Genomic DNA, 24361 nt, shown 5'->3' with positions numbered 1-24361 from the left:
ATGCTCCCTTTCACTCCACTAAAATGCATTAAGGTAAATAACGCCAGGCCGAGAGAGAAATCACTATGTCCGATGCGTCTCAGTGAAGTAAAGAAGGCTATGAATATGAAATGTGCTATGAATAAGTTATGTGGTGGTGGTGACATTGCAAAAAAAAAAAGACAGGGTGTGAGAGATTGAGGCTTACTCAAAATGCCAAGGTGTTGTCTTCCTCATTCAGAGGAATAATAAGGATGATATACGTATTGTTTGACACTTAAAAAATATTTCAGTATTTTTGGAAATAAGCTTGCTCGCTTTCTTGTCATGACTTACAAGAGAGGATCGATGCAACTCTCATATTTGTCCATTACACGTGATGCAACACTGCAAAGACAGCCCCACTTGAAATAAGTTATTGTTATTTATATTATCAAATTGTCTTGAATTCAGAAAAAGAAATCTGCCAATGGGGTATGCACATTTTCCTTGGCAAGCATTCTTAGAACAAGCATAAATGTTTAGCCACTCAAAAAACTAATGGACCTTAAAACTAGACAAAAAAGACAAAAATCAGTTTACTACAAGCAATGAAAACTCAGTTGTTTAAGACAGACTTGCTTAAAACAAATATTTTTGTCCCTTGATTAAACTGCCTTTAAGAATTTAAAACATACTTCAGGATTAATATTAGAAAAAAAGCTTAAAATAAGACTACATTTTTGGGAAAAACAGACCAACAACTCAACAACCATTCACGTTCATATTCACACTTACGGCTAAGTTAGAGTTTTAAAAAAAAAAGAAAAAAAAAAAGACCAATTTCTGTGAAACAAGGCCCTTTTACTTTGTTTTAATTTCCCTTTTTGCAGTGTAGAGCCAGTAGAAAATTAGCTCTGCTTAGCATACAAGACTTGGAGTGAGGGCAACAGCTAGCCCGCCACAAGCTAAAAATCTTTTTCTACCATGCCTCTACGGTGAACGGAGAATCCAAGAAAGGCGACGAACATCACGGTTTCCCACTCATGTATTTATGGTAAACATCTGCTGCCATATATGTATCATTTGGTTATATATTGCACCTCTCCAAGCGCAGAGTCTACACTGGGCACAGATGGAGCAGCAGAGCATCAGGCGTCGTTAAAGTGAAACTTAGACATTCTGCTGGGTCCAAAAATTTGCATTGATTCACAGCAGCTGCTTCTCTCATCCATCAATTTGATCTGATCTGAACAGATCAATAATCCACCCTGCTAGCCCCAAAAATACTGCTGAGAAAAAAAAACTTATTGAGAGCTCCACCTGTGCTGCATTCACAGACCTTAAAAAACATCCAAATTAAGAGAGGGGACACAGAATGATACAAGGGGACACATGCATTTAAAAGAGAGAGAGGAGAAAAAAAAGGTTTGTGGTCATTGTTATCATACACTTCAAATATCAAAAAGTAAAACTAAAAAGTTGTGGTTTACAGGGGGGGTTGTCCCAAACTATCTGCTTTATTGTTACCTCGCAACTGCATGCCAGTAAAAACACATACAGCCAAGAAACAACCCAGCACATAACTTGAAATACCATATCAATTGGCAATTTATGCTAAGCTACAATAACTGACTCCTGGCTCAAACCACATATTAAATGGAAAAAGTTGAGAGTGGTACTAATCTTCTGACTGAACTCTGCAAGAGAGCGAATAAGCATATGTCTGAAAATGTCAAGCTTTTCTTTAAATTGTCAACCAGCCCACAAACCAATGTCTCTTATGTCCTTCTGCTTGGCAGTCAGCTCATATAAACCTTCACAGTGACCGAAACAGCAAAGAATATATGTGCCTTTTAAGGAATACAACGAAAAAAACAAAAATCTAGAAGAAAAAAATATGGTGAAAAATTTACTTTGAAACAACTTTAAGAAAAAATACCCTGCATAATCAGTAGAGTCATAGAGTATCATACCTAGGGAAGATAAAGTTTGGACACAAATAAACTTCTGGAAACTTCCATGAGTGACGCTATCACTCGGTGGAATAGACAGACAGAGGCAGACAGGCAGAGTTGGAGGCTCTCACTAATTTGATCTGGTGACATTTTCTTCTCCAGCTCCTCGGGGGAAAAAGAGCAGCAGCGAGGGAGTGAGGGAGTTCGAAAAGGAGGTGTTAGAGAGTAAGAGAGATAGAGATGGAGGAAGAGAGAGAGGGAGCGATAGTGAAGGAGACACTAATGAACGCAGACAACAAAGACCCTAACCTGAGCTCCAAGCCCCTGGAGACACGGAGAGGTTTTTCATTGGGTCAATAAAGGCACTGGACCGTGTCTGCGTTGGCTTGCCCTTCAAGCACCCGCTTAACTGCGGAGAGAGGACTTTTGTTCAAGGTTGCTGGAGTTAGAGGGGAATATCGCTGAATTTCATGTCTGGAATGTGTGATTCAGAAACCAGTTATCATCATGGCTGTCTGTGCACGGGGAGAAAAGATCTGTGACATCATGTTTATGTGAAATGACAAATTAATGTACATCTACGTAAAGAATTTATCAGAAGAGATATTGTTATGACAGTAGGAACGATTGCTGTAGGCTGAAAATTAAGTGTAGTTGAATGTTATAGCTGAACTTAAATGAATTCAATCAATATGTAACTTTTCTGCATTCGAATATTTAAAAACGAGTCGACCAAAGATATATATTATTTAGTTGTGTACTTGCATTATCCCTGATTTTTAAGGTGAAGGTGCCTTAGCTGGTGTTCTAAGGGGGTTAAATCATCTCGTCTATCAATTTTTGGAGAGGGGAGGAGAATTCGGCTCCCGGTAAAAACATCTGAATCTTATGTTTTTACCAAACGTTGCAGTGGCAGTTCAACTCCAGCCCCTATCGTTCCAAGCAGCACCTGAGAAATACAGATTTTAATGTGAAACCGCTACATTCAGTGTTTTTAATGTTTTAAATCATGGGTCTGCTTGTTGTCGAGAGGAGCAGACCTCTGTGGATAACTGGGGTGCCGGTAGAAAAATCCTAAAAATCTAGATCTGAGTTTATCAGAGAGAGAACCAAAGAGATTTTTAACATGAAACATTTATTCAGTGTTTTTTGTTTTTGTTTTGTTTGTATAACCTAGGTTATAGTACATAGAGATGATATTATTTCCCACTGGATATTTGAGGGTTAATTTCTGCAAAGGAGCAGTGCTGTGTCCCTCTGCCAAATCACAGGAATGCAGCAGTTTGAGGACGGAGAGCGAGGTGGGCCAAAATCAGCATGTTGAGATATTGACTCTTGGCTTGTAATTTCATTTTATGCACCAAGTAGCAAACAAGATATCACACTGTTCATAATCCTCAGCATCCCTGAACACACACACACACACACACACACACACACACACACACACTCACACTCACACTCACACACCTCCCACAGACTCCTTCTTGTCATTAACAGGGAATCTATGAGTGCCTCTGTGAGGGAGGAGAGCCTCGAGTCTGGAGTCCTCACACCAGGACTCACACCTGAAGGAGCAGAGTCAACACACACACACACACACACACACACACACACACACACACACACACACACACACACACACACACACACACACGCTGGGGGACACATACTTGGTTGCCCCACTAAGTCCCCCTACGTCTGACATATGTCACTCCCAATCTGTTCAGCAGGCCACACATCTCTCCAGCGTGGTACTGCCGACAGAGAGCTGCAGAGAGGGACAGTCAGGCAGGGAGAGAAACAGAGACAGCTGAAGACTGAACAAGAGGGCACAGAGGGACAAAGACAGAGAGAGAGAAAGGGAGACGAGAGCATGAAAGAGGCAGGGAGAGCTGCTAGTGGTTGCTACCCTCTCCTTGCTAATTGGTAGTTTGGAAACAACACCATCTGTTTTTTAAGAAAGTCAGATGCACAGTCGAAAAAGATGCCACCACTCCTGAATACATTTGCCAGCAGCCAACGCAAATAGCTCCACAGCCGTAGGCTTCTTTCAACACAAAGATCCTGCAGGACACCGGCTAGACAGGCATCTGTTATATTTGTTATATTGTTTGGGGATTTTGAATCTAATCCTGGGATACTGCCAGGGACTCCTGAATAATGTAAACATATGATGATGAAGACAGCGAGGAGAGACGTGAGTCAGTGCGCTCTTACTGTGCATGGAGGAATAATGCACAAACAGCTCAGAGTCCACCTGTAACCATGCAAATTCATATTTGGATATTCAGCAAAGTGATGAATGGAAGCAGATTGCCACCATGTGGTTAAGTAATGCAATCACATTGAAGAAGCTGAAAAACTCTGCTTTGCTGCTGGCTCTTTTTACTGTATTTTATATAATTGCAAAATCATACAGAGATTCAGAGATGAACATTTTCATTGCGAGATGTGACGTAACTCCTTTTAGAAACATAATTCTTCCCCCAAGCCACTAGACTTCAACTTCATTCAACCCTTTGAGACCTGAGCAATTTGATTTTGACAAAAACTTGGGAACAGGGGGATGAGAAACCTACCAAGAAACTGCCTAAAAAAATTAAAGAAATTAGTAAAAAATAACAAGAAAATTGTCTAAAAATAATGAAGAAAAACTGAAAATTATCTCAAGAAAGTGCTAAAAATAAATATTTATTTTCCTGTAACATAATTTTCAGTATGTAATTAACAGGATTATGAATATAGTTTTTAAGATGGATAATATCTAATAATTCATTTATATCCTTTTCCTTATTGTTTTGCAGTTGACTGGAAATTTTTGCCAAGTTGCTATTTATGTTTTTTCCAGTGTTTCTGAAAGAAATCCAACCAATTTTCTCAGGTTTCAGAGGTATAACTGTTAGTAAAAGGCATCTAATTGCAGCAAAAGAAAACTGGTGTTGATACTTTCAGAAATCATCAAAGGAAAAAATGTAATGACCCCTCAGCTGCAGCAGAGGAAGGTTTATATCACAAGCATTTAACGAAAAACTGAATCTATACCAGCATCAGCTGTACGAGAGAGTATAAACCAGATCCTCTTGGGATTCCAGGCACACAGCTCAATGCAATGACCGTGTTTTACATCGCCAATCTGTTACAGTGGGATCTCCCCAGCTTCAATCCCATGGATGATTAAGCGTGATAATTAAGGTTTTTGGACATTTTCCACAGAGGAGCAGACGTGGCAGCTGGTGACATTCATGCATTCCCAAACACAGAGGAGGGAATTACAATGAGGCCTCCATTCATTTCAGTGATCACAAAGTCTGCTCTTGGCACCAGTTCAAAAGCAGTCAAGCTGTTGTTGAAAAGGACTATTTGTGGCCCTCTTTGTTGCAATGTAGGCAATGTACCTTGATCTATTTGGGGAATTATAGAAGCTGCAGAAAGCAGACAAATATTTTGTTTTTCCAGCAGCAGGGATATTAACTTGCTATTGCCCAAGAAACAAACCATGGAGATTAGCAAATTACTGGTTTGATATTTTGGTTTAATATCTCCAAAAGGCACACAGTATTACAGATTTCATAGGTGCTTTTATGGCTTATTTTGGCTGGTTAACAAAAGACAAGTTTACTTCCTGTTTTGCTACAGTGTGGATGCTTTTTTTCCTTTGTTTTCACTTTGCTATTATTTCTGCTAATTTATGACTGTTTTAACTGCCCGGCTAAAATGGTTCACTGACACAACTAAATCACTGGGAAGATAATTTGTGCCTGAAACTCTGGGTCACCATAATCCACGATGAACTGCCTTCTGTTCCCCAACAATAACTTGGACTACTGACGGCAGTGCCTTGGACAACACCACGCTTCCAGGCACGACTTAGAGAAACTAATCCATACTTTCATTTCCAGCAGGTTAGATTAGTATAATGGAGTTTTCCCAGGTCTCAAAAGACTCTCAGACAACTCCCCTTCATTCAGAATGCTACTGCCAACGTCCTAAAGACTAAGAAAACTGAACACCACACCAGATCTCAGGCGTATTAGAGTATAGAGTTTAAACTTTAAACTCTATTTTACCAATGGCTCTAAGGTTATCAGGAGGAGAGCTGCTGTTTCCCAGAGCACAAACTACACATGGTCCAGTGTGTAGGATTTAAAGGGATATATTGGCAAGATAGAATATATTATAATAAGTATGTTTTCTTTGGTGTATAATCACTTGAAAAAAAGAATTTCTGTAGTTGTGGTATCTTGAAATGAGCAGTTTATACCTTAATGAGGAGAGGGTCCTCATCTTTTGAGATTTTTACAGTAGCCCAGAACAGACAAACCAAACGCTCTCCGGCTATTCACGTTTTGCAAAATACAATCCTCCCTGCTAGATGCCACTAAATCCCCCAACATTTTACACAATTGATCTTTAAATACTCATCATGGACTATATTCCCCTCATTTTCCTTGAAACAATATGACCTAGCCAGTATGTATGTGTAGACTTTATAATAAGGACCAACGTTATTTCTTAACAGAAATAACAGAAGATGCATTCAGATGCTTACTAGCAATTGCATATTGTACGAATCCTTAATAACAAGTAAAAGTCCTGTGTTTGAAATTAAACAGTGTGAGAGATTCCTACCTGACGGTCAGCAGATCAGGTGGTCTGTCCAGTAATGGCAGGGGTGATGATTTAATCTCCATCTCCCATTGAGCAAGATGCTGAACCCCAATTTCTTCGGATGATTCAGCCAGGCCCTTCTATGACAGTACTCCATCAGTATCTGTGGGTGTGGATGAAGGGTACTTTTTAAAGAGTTTTGAATAAAAGGGTTACATGAATGCAGTCATGTATTTATCTTCTTTTTTTCAATGTCACAGCTCTCCTCAGAGCTGCAAACATTTTTCACTGAGCCTGCATGGCCCTCCCTCCACCCTATAACTCACAGTTTCTGGCTATGATAAATGGTGTAATTTTGGAGATTTTAAAAAATAAATAAATAAATAAATAAAACATGCCTTTTAAACCAATTTGCAGTTTTCCCTTCCCAATGCTTAAAAATCATCTGAAGTGCTCCCCTGTTTTAAACCATCACCTCCCCTCTCATAAATAACAAAAGTGTCCCTACACAAAACACAATATTCCATGACACCAAAACTGTCAAAACAAAGTGCACTGCCTCACCTTCAACTCAGATCTGACACTATTTTCGTTCTCTCAAGAGCTCCACACTCTCCCCAATTTAAAAACATGCAGGGTAAGAGAAAAAAAAGGTGAGTCAACCAGCGACTCCATCTCCCAGAATGCATTGCTCAAGCGGAAACGCCCGGGACTCCATGGAAACGGCAGACTGGCGTGCTAGCTTGTAGCAGAGCAAGCAAAGTACGCTAGCTTGCATTAAATTTCGGTCCAGATAAACTTGTCTAAACATTATATTGATTTAATTTACTGCCTTTCTGAGAGGATGAGCCGTACACCGGATGCAAGAGCGAGGTGAGAGACACTCTGCGTCAAAATAAATCCGTCGTAAATGTTAGTTGCAAAGGAACCAAGTTACCGCTTTGCGTTAACAAAAAAACGTTAGCGTTGACAAAAAACAACTTCAAATGTAGCTTACAGCGAATATACCATAGATTTGCTACTTCGTTAACTTAGTTAATTACGGGTAAAACTGGGAACGACTTAACTGTTATTCGCCAGTAGGCGTAAACGCCGAGACGCCTTTAGTGGACTATGATGAGATTGTTTATTATCCCTAAACGGACAAGCCGCTAAAACAGATTTTCGACATAATCTCTAAAAGAAAGCTCAAGTGCTAACGATTTCCTGTTGAAATTTGCTTTGACACACTCAGCTGGCTATGTGTTTGTGTCATCAATGATGATGAAATAACGGCAATAACGAAATAATCTGGAAACATTGTACATCACATCCACAAGAGATTTCAGCGGGCTGCTACACAGATGTGACTTTAGTTTGTTTAAACTTAAATGACTTATTGTGCAAGAAAAATGAGGATAAACTGTCATCCTTGAACAAATCTGTTAATCATGTGCACTTTCCTATCCCTCCCTTATACACCATTTCATTGGTTCTCAACAAGGGGTAGGAGGACCCTCAAGGGTCCTTGAGGCAGTTCCAGGGGATTGCCAGAAAATGGGATAGCCAGTGTACCTGGGATGATGTTTTTCTGAAGACTGAAGTGAAAGATTGCATCGCCCTGATTCCCTCATCAAAAAGCTTTTAGGATTTTTCATCTTTCCATTCAATTTTGGATTATTTAGTTAGATAATTGTCACAAATTAACATCATAGGGTTACTGAAGCTAAATGCTTTCGCCAAAACTAAAAAGCTAGCATCAGGCCATAAACCATCTTCACTGTGGCCACATGAAAATCCCTACCACAAGAAGGCTGTAACGTCATGTTCGACGGGATGACATTCTGTGGTCTCATTAGCCACTGCTTAGCAACCACCTTTTTTAAGGCACAAAAGCTTCCAAATTCACAAGCATAGTATTTTTTTTTTGCCATATTTTACGCTGCACAACAAAATATGAAGTCTCTTAAGCTTGTGTTAACCACAAACCTTATTCTAGGCACCTAACCAAAAACTCATCCAAAAAAACGATAAGGGCTAGGGCTATGTCCGACTCAGAATTATGCCAGTTGTAGCAGACTTGGCTGTTCAATCCAAATATTCAACAATTCATTTTTTTCCATACAAGGTTTTAAAGTTTGAATAAGCTCCATGGGATGCTGAGTATGAGAGCAGTATTAATGTCATTAGTAACAAGCTAACAGCACTAACAATGGGTGCTAAATATGAAACAACATTTGTGCTGACACTTTCAAACAAAATACACAGACGGTGTCCTATTAAGTTACTGTGAGCTGTAAATTCACCACTTCTCCTCTTCTGTGTCACTGCCTGCATGTCTGACCGCAGCTCTCAGTTCCAAAAAGTAGCATGCAAGTCAGAAGGACTCACTCTGCATAAAATCTGTGGACCAATTCGTCCCCAGAAGTACCCAGAACAGCACGCTTACCTCACTAGCAACAAAAGAACAAAAACAACTGCTCGACTTTAAGCAATCTCAGCCAACCAAGGGTTTCCGACTGATAATTCAAATCTACAACTTTTAAGGGGCAGCCCTGTTATTTTCGATATTTAATTTACTGTAAGTGTAAGCTCACACAACGTGAGTAAGAGTCATAACAGTGATTATTCTGATGATAGGTTTCACTTCCTCCACAGTTGTGCCCTCAACTATAGTTGGCACCTATAGTAATCTAGTCCTATTCCAATAACCAACATATTTTTAGATGGAGGTCCCTGAAGCAAAATCTAAATCGGGCTCTGTGACCAAATGTGTTTCAATTTAGGAGTCCTTGACATGAAAAAGGTTGAGAACCACTGCACTATTTGAGGACTGTTGTTAATGTTGCCCTCAAACCTCTCCAGGGACAACCAGACAAAAAAGATCCAGGAAAACATCACCAATGTGGAGAAACATTTTGGAGAGATGTGCCAACTTTTTGCTGCCTATGTCCGTAAAACAGCCAGGCTAAGGGATAAGTCGGATATCCTGGTTCGGGAAATCGGCATGTATGCAGACACAGAAACCCCGCACTTGAAGAGGGGTATGAAGCAGTTTGCTGACCACCTGGCCAAGATTCAAGACTACCGCCAAGCTGAGGTAAAACTGCAGTATTTCATTTCCTGCTGCTTTGACTTCAATCATCATTTCATGTTCACAGCCAAAGTATAAATTTGTTGGAACCTAACGTGAAGTTATTTGCCTTGCAGGTGGAAAGACTTGAAGCCAAAGTCATAGAGCCATTAAAAAGTTATGGAGCTGTAGTGAAACGTAAAAGGGTAAGAGTTGCTGTGAGCCGCAGCCACGTGGATGTCTACACTGACTCCAAGTGAGCCAAATGACACTGAAAAAGTTTAATCATGATTCCTAAAGTATAAGACAAGGTAGATTTAAGACTTTTTTAATGCCACTTGGAATAAAGTTTAAGACCAGTTTTCTAATGACCAAAATTGAAGGACAATTTTATTTTTGTCCAAATGTTTATTGTAACATACAACCTGACTTTTTTTGTCCAGTGAAAAAGCACTTTTTTAAAGAGATTTTACAATGCAACATTAGAAGATCCTACTTCATGTCTGAGCATTTTTAAAACCTTTGAAAGATTCATTTAAGTCAATTTAATACCAATTAAGGCCTTGTTTTTTAGATTAATGAATTCAATGCCTTTTAACCCTGTTAATCCATGTTTCTGTGCAGTTATTCTTAAATTAGTCGAACGACCTCTCAAAGAGAAACTTTCAGAAAAACATATATACATAAACTTCTGTACAACTGATCAGAGCACTGCTATTGCTTTTCTATCTTAGGGGTGATACACATGCAGCGTCTTTAACAGCTTGGAAAACATGAGATCAGGGGCTTGGTGCTATTTATTCTTGCTCGTTAAAATATCAGATTCAAAATAGTTATACAGTATTGCAGCAAATGTTGCTCCGGCTGTCAGTTACATGAAACGTTAAAAGAAAAAAGATGAGTCCCTCAAAGATGGTGAAATTGTTTAGCTTCCTGCCTTGGCCCTTCGCTGTATAGAATCCCTAACTCTTATTTCAGTTCCAGCCGAGTCTGACTGCAGCTTTTTTGAACTGCACATTTCATAATTAAGTGTGCGCTAGCCATCAAAAGTGTAAGTAAGTAGTAATAGTGTCACCAAAATGAGAATAGAGACTTAGGGGGCAATTTGGGACACAGAGCAATTTACTGTGTGGCCACATGATGGCAGTATTGATTTAATGATAATATCCAACTGACACATCAGCCTTTCTTTGTGCCACTGTCAGTATTTTCCCCTCTCAGCATCTTATTTTAAGCAGGATTAAAGGCACACAGTGCAGGACTGTCAGCTACTGCTTGCTAAATTAGCAAAATAAAAAACAACCCCAGATTCACACTTGTGTGGCGTTTTTGCCTTGCGATACTTGTGTTTTTTTCAGCACTGTATCTCTTAGATACCAACTGCTTATGATCTGGCACCTGGCTGCTGCCTTTTTATAAACCCTGATCTCACCTGAGCACTGTGGGTGTTTAACCATCCCTAACACAAGAAATAATCAGATACATAGAGCAGAGCTGCTACAGAAAAAACACTACTTTACACTTGTAGTGGGTCATAAGTAATGATTGCAAAGAATTACTTCTGTATGAGTGTTTCTGTTGTTGTTTTTTTGTGAAGTTTTACATAGTATACCTTTAAAGAGAATTTTCTTATTGAAAATACATATAAAGTCTATTGTATCTTTGTGACCTTTGGGGTCCTGCTCATACAGTGTTGCCATAACTTAGTCACGTTGCCTCGTGTTGTCCATTCAAACAGATGGCTCAGTTTAAGAGGACCACTGTTTCAAAGTTCTGTCAAAAGTGCTTCTTTTTCTAGTCTAGTCTTGTTAAAACTTAAATACTTTCAAACTGCAGACTTGCTGGAATTTAAAGTACATGCCAAAAAACAACATTTCTCAGCTTGTTGAAAAGAAACGGTCCTCTTTGAGATTGATTGTGATCGGTCATTTGTTGCACAGGCAGAGTGAGCCTGCCAAAATTTAATTAGGTCTGGCTAAATTAGGTTATTTAGTCATTAAAAAAAGTGAACTGGATTGTGTGGATGCTGAAACAATATATCACTCTTTAATATTTCATTCCAACTGTTTCTGAGTAAAGCCAAAACAAGGACCTGCACAACAGGGTGTACATGAGCTCTTGATCCGGAAACACTGAGCTTCACCAAATGTTTGTTGGATTATGCCCTTACACAAGTTTATAAATAATTGACTGTCATTCTCATAATGACTACTTTGTCCTTGTGTGCTCGTGCATCCATGCAGGAGGATCTGAAGGCGACTCAGAGTGCCAGAGACAGAGAAGCCAAACAGATGGCTCAGCTTGAGAGGACCAGACAGAGAAACCCCTCAGACAGGCAGATTATTGTATCCTTGCCTTGTTTATCAAATCCTACACTATCAAACAAAACACTTGTAATGTAACAATAACCAACTGTGTACTTTTTAATGCAGCATAATTCCTCGTTAGTTAGAGAACTGAATTAACCCTTCAACAACTGGATTGGCATCAGCTTTCTTGTGCTGCATTTAGATGTGTTTTACTAGGATCTTAACCTCTGAAACCTGAGAAAATTGGATTGATTTCTCTCAAAAACATAGGAAAAAACTAATAAGGAACTCGCAAACTGCAAAAAAAAATATACCCCAACAGAAAAGGTAACAAGGAAGTTATCTGAAACTTAGCTGGGGTGATTATTAGATAGATATTATTAAAAAAAACATGAAAAAGTTGGTCAAACTGTATTTATAATTTTCTTATTTTATACTTAAAATCATGCTACAGAGAAAAAAATATCGATTGAAATTTTTAACACTTCTGAAATCATTTTCTCTTTTTTTTCTTCTTTTCTTTACTTTTACTAATTTCTTGCTAATTTTTGGGCCATTTCTTGTTAAGTTGCTCGTGGCCCTCTTACCATGTTTTTGAAAGAAATCAAGCCAGTTCACTCAGGTTTCAAGTTAATATTGTAACAAGATTATGTCTATGTTGTCCTTGACCCATCTTTCAGTCTCAGGTGTGTCCCATATAATCTGTCCATCTCCTGCCTGCTGATGTATGACCACAAAAAGATTAAACACTTTCCAGACTTGCTTGGAAATGGATTGTAACATCTCTAACCGAAATCATACAGAGTTCAGCCACAGTTCAGTGGATGCTTGTTTGTCACATGCACTGACAGATACAAGTTTTTTCAATTCTCTTCATCTGATGGAAGCCCATCATGTTGCTTTTATCTCAATCTTAAACTCATAAACTCACAAACCTCTCTGCAGTTTCTCTGAAAGAATGTGTTGAGTCATTGTCTGACCAGCTACATTCATACCATCCTGCAGCCACTGTAGAAAACACTGTAAAAAAATTAAGCAATAACAGCAGCTTATCTTATATTATGTGAAATTACATGCATGAAATACAACTGTCCAGTTATTACTTTACCTCTTGTTAAAGGAGCACACATTACTAAGGTGTACATTGTCAAGATATGAAAGACTCTTGCCGAATGGTGGCGCAGTAACTGCAGAAACTTAAGGCACTGCAGCTCTACTGTTGGATGATATTGGCCCAATTTCAGTTGTTTCACATCATCGGCAGTGCTTTTTAGTGGGGCTTTGAGCACCACAAGCTTCTAGTTCCATTCTGTTCTAAAGAAGGCAGACATCTCTACAGGCTATATCTCCAACACTCAGCAACCTGCACCAAAACAGTCTAGATTTTTAAATAGCACTACAGGTAAGAGGAAGATAAACATTTTTGATTTGGAGGTGATCTGTCCCTTTAAATCAACAAGCATAAAGGAATACTGTTACATTTCAATATAGTCAGCTGCTTTTCTCAGAAACTTTAGCAATAACCTTTTGTTTTCGTCTGTCCTGTTTTGTAGTGTGTTGCATATTAAATTGTTCTCCCATCAGGCTGAAAGTGAGCTCCAGAGAGCCACCATGGATGCCACACGGACCACCAGGCAACTGGAGGAGACAATCGATGAGTTTGAGAAGCAGAAGATTCGAGACATCAAGGTCTGCTGCACCTAGCTTCCCATCCACCTCAAATTAAGAACTACAGTTTCAGTCGCTGTAAATATACATCTGTGGATGACAGTGAAGTGAAACCAGACACTGACGATTTGAGCAGTATTTTCTGACACCTGCCCACAACTTTTTAACCTCCTTTAGTTGTTACACCTATGTCATTTCAGAACTCTTTGTGTGATGCATTGAAATCATTTCAAAGCCTGCTCAGCAATTTAATATTATCCTTGTCTTTCCTCTTATAGAAAATCTTTGGTGAGTTTGTAACGGTGGAGATGTCCTTTCATGCCAAGGCATTGGAAGTGTACACCTTGGCCTACCAGAGCATTCAAAGTGTGGATGAGGAGGAGGACCTAGAGGTAAGCTGATGCTGTGCTCCAGTTTAAACATGATTTTTTTTAAATGTAAGTGACATCATTGACTTGGTATAATCATTGTGTCAATGGCAAACACTATATTTAAATGTGGCCTTGTACTAGCGTGAAAAGCTGATCTGTTTTTCTGCACACCCTCTCCTGTGCACTTGATTAGCCTGATCCAACAAGTCTGATATGGAATCATGGTCTTATGCATCCATTACTCATTGACTTATTGCTCACACACACTCTGAGTTACCAGGAGTGAAAGAGTGTGGACGATAGAGTCATATCAGCTACTTTCTCCTGTTTACAATTCGGTCTGAGAGGTTTGCTTTTACTATTTTAAGAGACAAAGTCCGTAGTGAGTAAAAACAAAGGATCAGTGATATTCAGCGAGCGAGGTTCCTCCTGCAGATGCCCTTGTGCTATCTCTCTCCACCCTTGCCATCTCATCTGTGTGTTTTTGCACTGAATCATCTCTCATCCATTCATATTGAAGCGAAACTCCTCACCCAGACAAGGCTGTTTTTCAATGACTCATAGTACAAAGCATGGAAGATTGAGTCATCCGGAGGAAAAAAAAGGCACAATGACAGGCATGAAGATAATCCTGATCGAGAGAGCTTGTGGAATTTATTTTCGGTGTGGCTTAAATGGCAGTTTGCTGCGTTATCAGAGGCGTAACTTCTGAGCTGCTTTGTTTACGTGTGACCAAAGAAAGATAGCCAGATAGTGATTTGCTGGGTATTTTAGATGTGGAGTATTCAAGTTATGTGTTTTTGCTCCTACGTTTTATATAACTGTTATATAAAAATACCCCAAGTATTGCATAACATCTCTAAACTAACCATGTGCACTCACTGTGGCCACTTTACAGTCATTTTTTAAATTCAAATTCATGGTTATCTAGCATTATGTTCAGTGCACACATTTAGATTACTGATGGATGTGTAGGCATTGCTTCCATTCTTCTGTTTCACTTTGGAAAAATATAGCACCTACTGTCTTTGGCAGGTGTTCAGGAGTTCGCTGCACCCCCCTGACTACCAGTCACGCTTAGACATAGTGCGAGCTAATTCCAAAACCTCCCTCGATCGGACCGGGTCCTTCCTGAGTACATCAGGGACCGTACAGGTAAGATACAGACAACAACCCCCAGAAATTGCCCAGAAGATCCCTGTTGATTACGTTTCTGTTATCACATTACTTTTGATCTTTGACAGTTACGCAAGCATCATTGTGATTAAGACGTTTAAAAAAAATTCCCTTCTTCCTCTTGTGAACTCAGTAGTCTTCCTCATACCAGTAGAGGCTGGTGCTCCATAAGTCAGAGTCTTATCAGTTGTGCTAAAGTTTATATCGCAGCATCACCCGAGCCATCATTCACTTTGAATCTCCACACGTATCATTGCATGCCAGTAACATCATGCATTTCCTCCTACGTTCACAGTGATCCCAGCATCTGAACAGCGGTATTGCAAAAGTGAATTTATAGGATTGCCTTGTAAAATGTCTGGATAGCTGGTCTTCACTTTCTTTACTAAATAAAAAGTATGATTTGATGTTTTTGAAGAGCTGTCTGCTTTAGGGCCCGACACATGCTGCGGTTTTTGCGCCCTCAAATCCATTGACGTGCAGACGGCACGCTCGAAAGCGAGAGCGACACTGCTGCAGCATGCAAGCATTGACAAGCGAGAGTTGTATTTTCAAAATGCAGCAATGCACATCGCTTGTCATGAGATGACGAACAACTAATCACTAGCAAAAGATATCTTGCGTTTCATTCGTAAATATCATTTTATAATACAGGGTTCCCACGGGCATGGAAAACTTGGATAAGTCATGGAATTCCACAATCACATTTCCTAGGTGTGAAAAAGTAATGGAATTAGTGAAAAATTATTGAAAGTTTTGGAAAAGTCATGGAATTTTGTTGTGTTACAGTATTTTTCCTTGGACAACCGCCCACGAAAAGCAACATAATGGCAATTTCTTTCTGTAGCTGTTGATGTAACAGAGCTCTGATTTGTGTCTATGTGTAATATTTTGTTAACCATCACGTACGTTTTGTCATTATCTCCCCCCGTTCTCTCTTTCCTTGCATGCCAACTAGCTGAAATTATTATAGAATAGAGTATGAATCAGAGATGCAAGTGGGGCAAGACAAAAAGTGTTATCACTGGTCCTTGGAAAGTCATGGAAAAGTTGTGAAATTTTACCCATTATATTGTGTGGCAACCCTGATAATAAATAATTAATCATTTTAGGGCGTTTTTCAGGCGGTTAAAGACGCTGAATGTGTCCTGGCCCTTAGGTCTTATGGGGTGTGTTCAGGAATCATATCTTATATCTAGAGATGTCCAGATTGTAGCTTGCGCAGGCAGAGTACTCATGGCATGAGAATGTGACTCAAATGCATCTTGCGCCACAGCTTGAGATCATACTTTGCTTCCATGATTAGGTCGGATTTTATCTGTAATCTGCAGTCACTTCCAAACAAGATGCACACTTGCAGTCTTGTATACAGCTAGAATAGCAGGCATTGACACTGGCTGCGGTCGAATACTGTTTTTTGTTTAGGACGGTACTTAACTAAGTGAAATAACCTGAACGTATCTAAGTAGCAGCCATAGCAAAAGCTGGTCAAATTGTCTAAATGCAAAGGAAAGGTGCTCAATGACAATGTTTACATGCACAAGGTATTTCGGTTTTTGCCCTTATTGCAAAAAAAAAAAAAAAAAGAAATATTCCTACTAAGCAGTGTATTTAGCTGATGAAAATGAATATTCTACTAATATTCCTGTATACATGCATTAATGTCAGTGAATATGAGTAGACAGGAGAGTGGCAATCAATTCATTTTACATTTGCAACTGCAAATTTCAACCATGGTATTGGAATACTATTTTTTCTCGGGTTGTCCATGTTTATTTAGCCTGAATGAAACAACATAGTGATCAATATTATATTGATATCATGATATGAGACTAAATGTTGTCTTAGATTTTGGAAATCATAATATCATAAGTGTATTTTATTCCTGGTTTTAAGGCCTGCATTACACTAAAATGATGTGATTTTCTGAACTTGCCAGACTGTTCCAGCTGTTCAATAGTTTGCCTTTACCCACTTAGTCATCATATCCACATTACTAATAAATATTTATCGTTTATCGTATAGTCTCATTGTGTAAATATTTTTGCAAATGCACCAATTTTCAAAACTACAATATAGCTGTAATATTGATATTGAGGTATCTGGTCAAAAGTATCACAATATTTTTTTTCTCCATATTTCCCAGCCCTATTTCGTTGTCTGTCTTTGGAACATTGTATTTTCACTACAGCAGACCCACTTCAATAACATCCTCGGTCGCATAATCACGCAGCCTAGTGTCTTTTTCTAAGTCCTCGTGGATTCTTCTTTACATCTTTCCTTGACCTCATGATGTTTTCCTTTGAGGTCAATAAAGTCTTTTAAAAAGAAACACTTAACTTTAAATTTTTGACTAGTTGACTTAAGCCCTCATTTAAAACTGGATAAACCATGACAATGCACATAGAATGTCCTGTTCTCAAATTATACACATGCAGTGATATGAACTAAACAGTCCTTCAACATGGGACACATTTATGTTTTTTAGTCTAATACCACCATTAAATACAAATGTAACTTTGGGAATTTGGTGCATATTTGGGTGTGTTCACAACTACACCTGTCTCGTCTCTACCAGTGAAAAACATTGAGGAAAGAAACAACTCAGCGGGAGCACCAATTGTGCTTAATGACTACCTGCTAAGTGCTTTAGCTGCATGTTTATTTGTTGTCACAGCAACAGAGAGCCTCCAGTCGGCAGACCAGAAGAGAGGAGGAGGAAGAGGACGATGAAGAGGATGAAGATGAATCTGAGGAGGAGGAAGACGAGGACGAAGACGAGGACACCGATGATGAACATTAGTTTCTTTTGTTTGTATGTGTATTACTGTTTTATAATCTTGTTCAAGGAAAGCTGTGTCATTGCCAAAATCGCCTCACACAAGTGGGTCTGAGCAGTATTGTAGGGTGTGTTGTCGTTGTTTGTTCTTTACTAACATTTAAGCCAATTATTGTCTTGTATATTTTTGTCTAATATGCAGAAATTCACATTACAAATTGCACTGGAACTACCAGAGCATTTTGTTGTTCATCTTTATAAATAAAATAAATAATCTGTTTTCACATTTTGTGTTGTTCCAGTGAACTGCCGTTCTAAAATAAGTACATGGTGTACCCTCAGTCACTTTGCATAAAAATGGCAGCAGAGAGGTTGATTGTTATTTTAGAAATCGTTCAGAGTGTGAATCATCCTAAGTGACAGTAGTTACGTGACGACTGCAGTTGAAAGTGACTCATCTCCTCCACAGAAAAGTTGTACAAATGAAGCCGGGGACATTTTGCACCACTCTGTCTCTGTTTATCAGGATATATATGCATGTGTGGGGGGTACAGTATGTGTTGTCTTCCACAGTGGAGGCTGCTGCCACTGTGTCGGCTGATGGCTCCTGTGTCTGTCTCGCATGAGTCACTCGACACATTTATCATTCCTCATCTGCCCGTGTCATGATGAATACTTTTCTGCCCTCGGACTTGTACACACAAACACAAATATTTCCTATGTTTGTTTGACACTATTACATTTACATACGTGCACAAATTTTGAATATACAAAGCTGCCATGCAAGCGGCAAGATTTTTGATATAACAAACATGAGAGCTACCAAAACCGCCCTTACAGCAACACTGATTATCTCAGTGACTGAGATAAAAGCTGTGTAGGTGGAGTGTCACCAGCCTACTGCGCAACAGCACCTTAATGCATGTAAAGGTTAATGTGTATGCAAACACAGTCACACCGGCACGTACCAGTTTTACTTTGGCATGCTGTGGATCTGAATGGCCTGTGTTGCAATGAGTCATCACCTATAAAGTGTGTGTTTGTGTGAGTCAGAGAGCTTTTCCAATCGCAGATAAACCTAAATGCTCCAACTCCTCGATCACAGGGTAGAGAAAACACTAGTGAGAGAAGTGATGAAAGAAAATCTTCATTTTAGCCAAGAGTCAATGGTACAAAGGCTGAGAAACAAGGAAACAAGGATAACCATGTGAAGAACCAGAAATGAAGAGAGGACAGGAGGCGTGTCGGGGGAAAGAGGGACAGTTGAGAGAGGTCAGGTCTTATCGTTGACTCTGACTCATTGCCCCTCAGCGTCACGCCACTCCCATCAAATCCAACACCCACGGTGCACGTCAAAGGCTGCACAGCCTCATGCAGCTGCTTTCAGCACCTTTTTCTTGAGCTGTACGCCACGGATCCTAAGAAGCTTCCCCATGCGCCACAAGTTTGTTTTTTTTTTCTTTAGATTGCTACTTTTTTCCACAGAAGTCTTCAATAATAACCAATAACTGCAACTATTTGCAACTAGAATCCCAACAATAAAAGTAACCAGTAGTGGAGTGTAACTAAGTACTTTTATTCAAATACTGTACTTAAGTACAAATTTGATGTACTGGGTATTTTCTTTTCATGCCACTTTACACTTTTACTCAACTACTTTTCAGATGGAGATATTGTACTTTTCACTCCACTCAATTTATCTGACAGCTGTATTTACTAGTTACTCCACGAATTAAGATTTTTGCATGAAAAAACCTGAAGTTTGTAAAATATGGTTTTTTTGTAGAAATTAAACTATCAAACAGTTCATACAAGTACAGCTGAAATTATTTGTTAGTCAAACAGCTGATTGAAAAAAGTGTATATAATAATAGTAACTATAATAATAATAATTCTTATTATCAAATAAATCAATAAATGTAGTGGAGGGTTTTTATTTAGTTTTTATTTTTATTTTTAATTCTTTATGTACATTTTCCAGATTGTTCTTACTTACCTTTACTTAACATTTTTAGTGCACACTTTTACTTGTAAGAGTATTTTTTTATTTTAAGAATCTGCGTACTTTTTCCACCACTGAAAGTAACACGTGAACAAATGAATGTTAATGAAAAAAACATCCCTTTGAAATGCTTTTATTGTTTCTGAGGTTGGTCATTTCCCCTGAGTCACCACAAGAGGGCGATGTTTATAGGCTTCCTACCTGTGCTCTTTAATTTGGGAAACTGTGATATGGAGACATTGTGTTCTTTTCAACCTGTAGGTAGCTGCAGTGAATGTGTGTGTGTGTGTGTGTGTGTGTGTGTGTGTGTGTGTGTGTGTGTGTGTGTGTGTGTGTGTGTGTGTGTGTGTGTGTGTGTGTGTGTGTGTGTGTGTATGTGAGTGTCACCTGTTATCAGTTACCTCTCTAGAGACTGATTGCATTTTAAAAGCCACAAAAGTGAGCTTTGAACTGCAAGACAAAAACATCCGGATATGTATTTTAGGCACATGAAACTTCACGGTATGACTGAGTCATTTTGGCCTCCGCCCTCATGAAAGTGCAGTTCTTTTGCAAACAAAAACAAATGAAAATTGACTAAGTTTGGGTTGATTCTACCAGTGCATTTAAGGTTCAGTGCTTTTGATCCCTATCAAAACCACATATCAGTGCTAGTAAGAGCCAATGGTTTTGTGTCTGCTTTGCCAGTTTAGCACTGTGAAACAGCTGGTGATTGGATATTCCACCCCAGAATGTGACACAGATATAAAGACATGTCGGGACGTGTTATTTCAAGTACACACCTTTCCATATTTTCCTCCGCCTAAAGCTGTGAACAGTCTCCTGTGAGAATGTATATAGGAGGGTGATTCATAGGTCAAACTTAATGGAGCCAGTATCCCTGGTGCAGAAGCCTATCACTGGCTCTCCTATAGATCTGGCTCACAAAGAGGTAAGGATTCCCTCCTCTCTCCTCCTGACTCATCTGCAGTCATCCCCAATTACAAGCGTGCATCTGTGTGGGTTTGAATGAAGGAGGAAAGGCATGAAAGTGAGTGTGTTGTTTATGTGTGAATAAAACTCTTATTTGAGCAGGCGTATTTGGCTAAAGGAAATATTGTGTGTGTGAATGTATATGAGTGCAGTATGTGCTGATGTTAATATATGTGCATGTGTGCCACAGAGTCCTACAGTACAGTTGTTTGGAATATTAAATACAGTGCCGTGCTGGCGGCTGTTATAAAATCGAGAGGCAGCATAGCCGGAGTGTGACTCACACACTGACTCACTCACAGCGCTGCCATGGCGTGTGTATGTTTCTGTGCATGTGTGTGTGTGTCTCACACTCTGTGGTTCCTCTGGTAGACTGACTGTGTGTTGCTGGTGTTCTAAGAACTCTGAACCCTGCCACAATCCCTGGATTTCACACCAGCAAACAAGGTTACGTGTGTGTGTGTGTGTGTGTGTGTGTGTGTGTGTGTGTGTGTGTGTGTGTGTGTGTGTGTGTGTGTGTGTGTCTTCCTATCTATAATACCATATGTGTTGTGCATGTGCAATGGTTGAGCAAAATATCTGCACAATCTACTGAGAGCTCTCAGTAAATTTAATTTAACAAAGGCAAAGTTTCTTTTTTTGTGGGATCTTCTTCAAGCATTGTCAAATGTCACAAAGTAGAACATAGACATATGCATACACATATACAACACTTTCATCACTTTGGTGGCTTAAGTCTAACTACTTTCAGACTCAACCAATAAAAGCAGAGCTGTGTCTGATACTCAAATATGGGGTAGAAAATAGGGTCTCTTTGGAAAGAGCAAAAGCTCAAAAAACTGCATATATTATCCAAAGACCAACACATTCTCACTCCAAACTCAGATACAGCAGCTTGGTCAGTGGCCCTATGCCTCAAACTATGACATTCCAAGTACACCTCTATTATCATTTTTGGATGTGTCAGTTTCCACTCATTACATGCACACGGTGTCTTTTTAAAATAAACTTTCATTTCCACAGATTTTGGCAGCTGACGTACCTTTTGGTTTTACTCTAACACAAACACTGGCCTCCTCAGTGAAAATCTTGTGTTTGTTTGACACATATACCACCTCGACCTCCTCCCTATATGGCCTCTCTCACTCTTTAAACTTCGTCAGTTTCTCTGAGCATCTCATGTTACCACAGCCGAAGTTTAGTTAGTTGAAAGCCTGTTGTGTCTCCTACAGCTCTAAATGGTACCTTGTGTGTTGGTTTCAGACATCGAGGGGTGTAACAAAATATCGGTATTTGACAACCTGGGAAGGAGAACAGTTGGCCGAGAACACGTTAACGGTCCAGTGTGAAGGATTTAGGGGGATATATTGGCAGATAGGGAATATAACATGCTTTGTTCAGTGTATAAACGTGTGTGTTGATACCTACACCAGGGAAATAAACACAAACAAAAGAAAGACTATTTAAAAAATGGGATACAGATATTAACTCCTGGAAAAGATGATCTAAATGTATTAAAATCTGTAAAAGAGGAGTATAACTTTTTCACCATACTTGCAAAAACTGTTTGTTCCAACGATACACATTTACAAAAAAAGGCTTAAGATCAAAATCAAAAAGGGTAAACTCCTAGGGTCTTAAGGGTAAACATAAAGTAATTCCTCTCTCCAAAAAAGCATGTTGCTGAGGTCCACATGTGTGTTTAAGCTGTTGCATGTTTTCATGTGTGACTAGAGAAGTGCTGTATGTGTGTTTTCAGTCACGTGTTTGCTATTACCAGGATGGGAGACCTCAAGCTGCTCTGGAATGTCTTGCCAACATGTACAGTAACAACAACCGCTCATCCTCCCACTTCCTTGATTTATGCACCAACATGAAAGGCGGTGTACCTGCTGTCAGGGGCAGTAAGTCATAACAGTTATTGTACAGTTTCCGTCCCGCATTCCAGGATCACAGGTACAAACGTAAATCAAAGGACGCCTGTGCTTTAAACAAATGTACAGTACTGTAAATCTGTAGCGGTATGCGACTTCATGCTGATGTGTTCTGCTACAGTACATCATCTGATGGTGATAAAGCAGAAATTGACTTCTTATTTACTTTCTGATGCCTGAGAGAGGCGTCACTTGGATATCCCCACTCAGCATAAATCACTGTTTGCAAAGAGTTAGAGGGAAGTGAAAAACCTGATGTGTATGTGTGGGTGTGTGTTCTCAGCAAACTGATTCTGATGTATGGTTATGTATCAAGTAATATATCCATCAAGAAAATAAAAGATCTAGAAAGGCCAGCCATGCATGTAAAAGTGTTATTTTGCAGTCAGAGTCTGTCTTACAATGATTATATCATGCACGTAAGTCTCTTAAATACAAGTGCATTTCATGTGTGTTAAGCAGTGGTGGAAGACGTATTCAGATCCTTAAGTAAAAGTACTAATCCCACTCTGGAAAAAAACTCTGTTACGAAGTCTTGCATTGAAAATGTTATTTAACCAAAAAAAAAAAGTAAGTATAATCAGGAAAATGTACTTAAAGAAAAGAAAAGGGAAAAAAGGACCCAAAAAAATCAAAATTATTCTCCAAAAAATCCACACCCCAAAAACTCAAAGTTATTTAAAAAATAATTAGGAATTATTATTAATTATAAAAAAATAAAGACTTTTATGTTTATCAAAACATTTGCTTTTTCATTTTCTTTCAATCAAGTGACTGATTTATCAACTAATTGTTGCAGCTGTACTTGTATAAACTGTTTGGTAATTTAATTTATAACAAAATATCATATTTTAGAAACCTCTCTTATGTCTTTTATGCAAAAATCTTAAACTGTAAAGTAACTTTAACTGTGTAGTGAAGTAAATAGTACAACATTTCATCTACAATTTAGTAGAATGTATAAAGTAGTATGAAAATACTCAAGTAAAGTACCTCAAATTCATACTTAAGTACAGTATTTGTGTAAATGTAGTTACATTCAATCACTGGTGTTAAGTCATGTTTACTGTACGTGTTTCAGATTTGTGTGTGTTTGTGTGTGTCCATTACGAGTTGGACCTGATATCCAGCTTTAGCCACATACTCTGCCTGCCAATCTATCCCGCCCCATGGCTGTTGTTAATGATGTCGAAATCATCTGCCGCTTCCAAACAAATGGAAAGAAGAGAGAGAAAGAGTGTGTGTGTGCGTGTGTGTGTGTGTGTGTGTGTGTGTGTGAGCGCACACTTGCGTCTATTGCGCAAGATGCTTATCAGACCGAGCTGTGTTGTGATCAGCGAGGGAGGCCTTGGCTCGGGCCCGTTCAGGAGCTCACTGTCGCGTCAGCCTTGGCATGTAGCTCCACACTCCTATCAGCCTCACTGTATCTCTGCCACAGTCCATTAGAATAACTATTTTTATGAACTTTAACTCCATAAAAAATTTCTGAACCTTGGCCACAGATTAATTTAACCATTGACTCAAATGTTATGAGAGCTATTTTACCGCTGATAACAAATAAACAACAAGAA

The 24361-nt window shown here is 39.1% G+C and overlaps 1 protein-coding gene and 1 long non-coding RNA gene across 2 annotated transcripts in view; one reads left to right on the top strand and one right to left on the bottom strand.

Moving 5' to 3' along the window:
* The window catches only part of LOC148186611 (uncharacterized), a 133214-nt gene that overhangs the window by 47952 nt on the left and 60901 nt on the right, over positions 1–24361 (bottom strand). Inside the window, exon 2 of the long non-coding RNA XR_015779556.1 lies at positions 6549–6690. This is a non-coding gene — a long non-coding RNA (uncharacterized LOC148186611). The remainder of the gene's footprint in view (positions 1–6548; positions 6691–24361) is intronic.
* On the top strand, positions 7232–18166 carry cibar1 (CBY1 interacting BAR domain containing 1). The gene is given in 9 exon segments (XM_088090731.1): positions 7232–7400; positions 9372–9606; positions 9717–9785; positions 11823–11924; positions 12569–12613; positions 13473–13577; positions 13835–13948; positions 14963–15082; positions 17781–18166. Coding segments are annotated over 9 exon segments (945 nt in total). The 5' UTR covers positions 7232–7371; the 3' UTR covers positions 17907–18166.

The sequence above is a fragment of the Plectropomus leopardus genome, chromosome 17 (genome assembly GCF_026936395.1).
Source record: "Plectropomus leopardus strain MGB_pleo_1.0 chromosome 17, ASM2693639v1, whole genome shotgun sequence".
In the NCBI taxonomy this organism is placed as follows: Eukaryota; Metazoa; Chordata; class Actinopteri; order Perciformes; family Serranidae; genus Plectropomus; species Plectropomus leopardus.
Note: the sequence above shows the minus strand (reverse complement) of the source record. Positions and strands in the feature narration are given on the sequence as shown.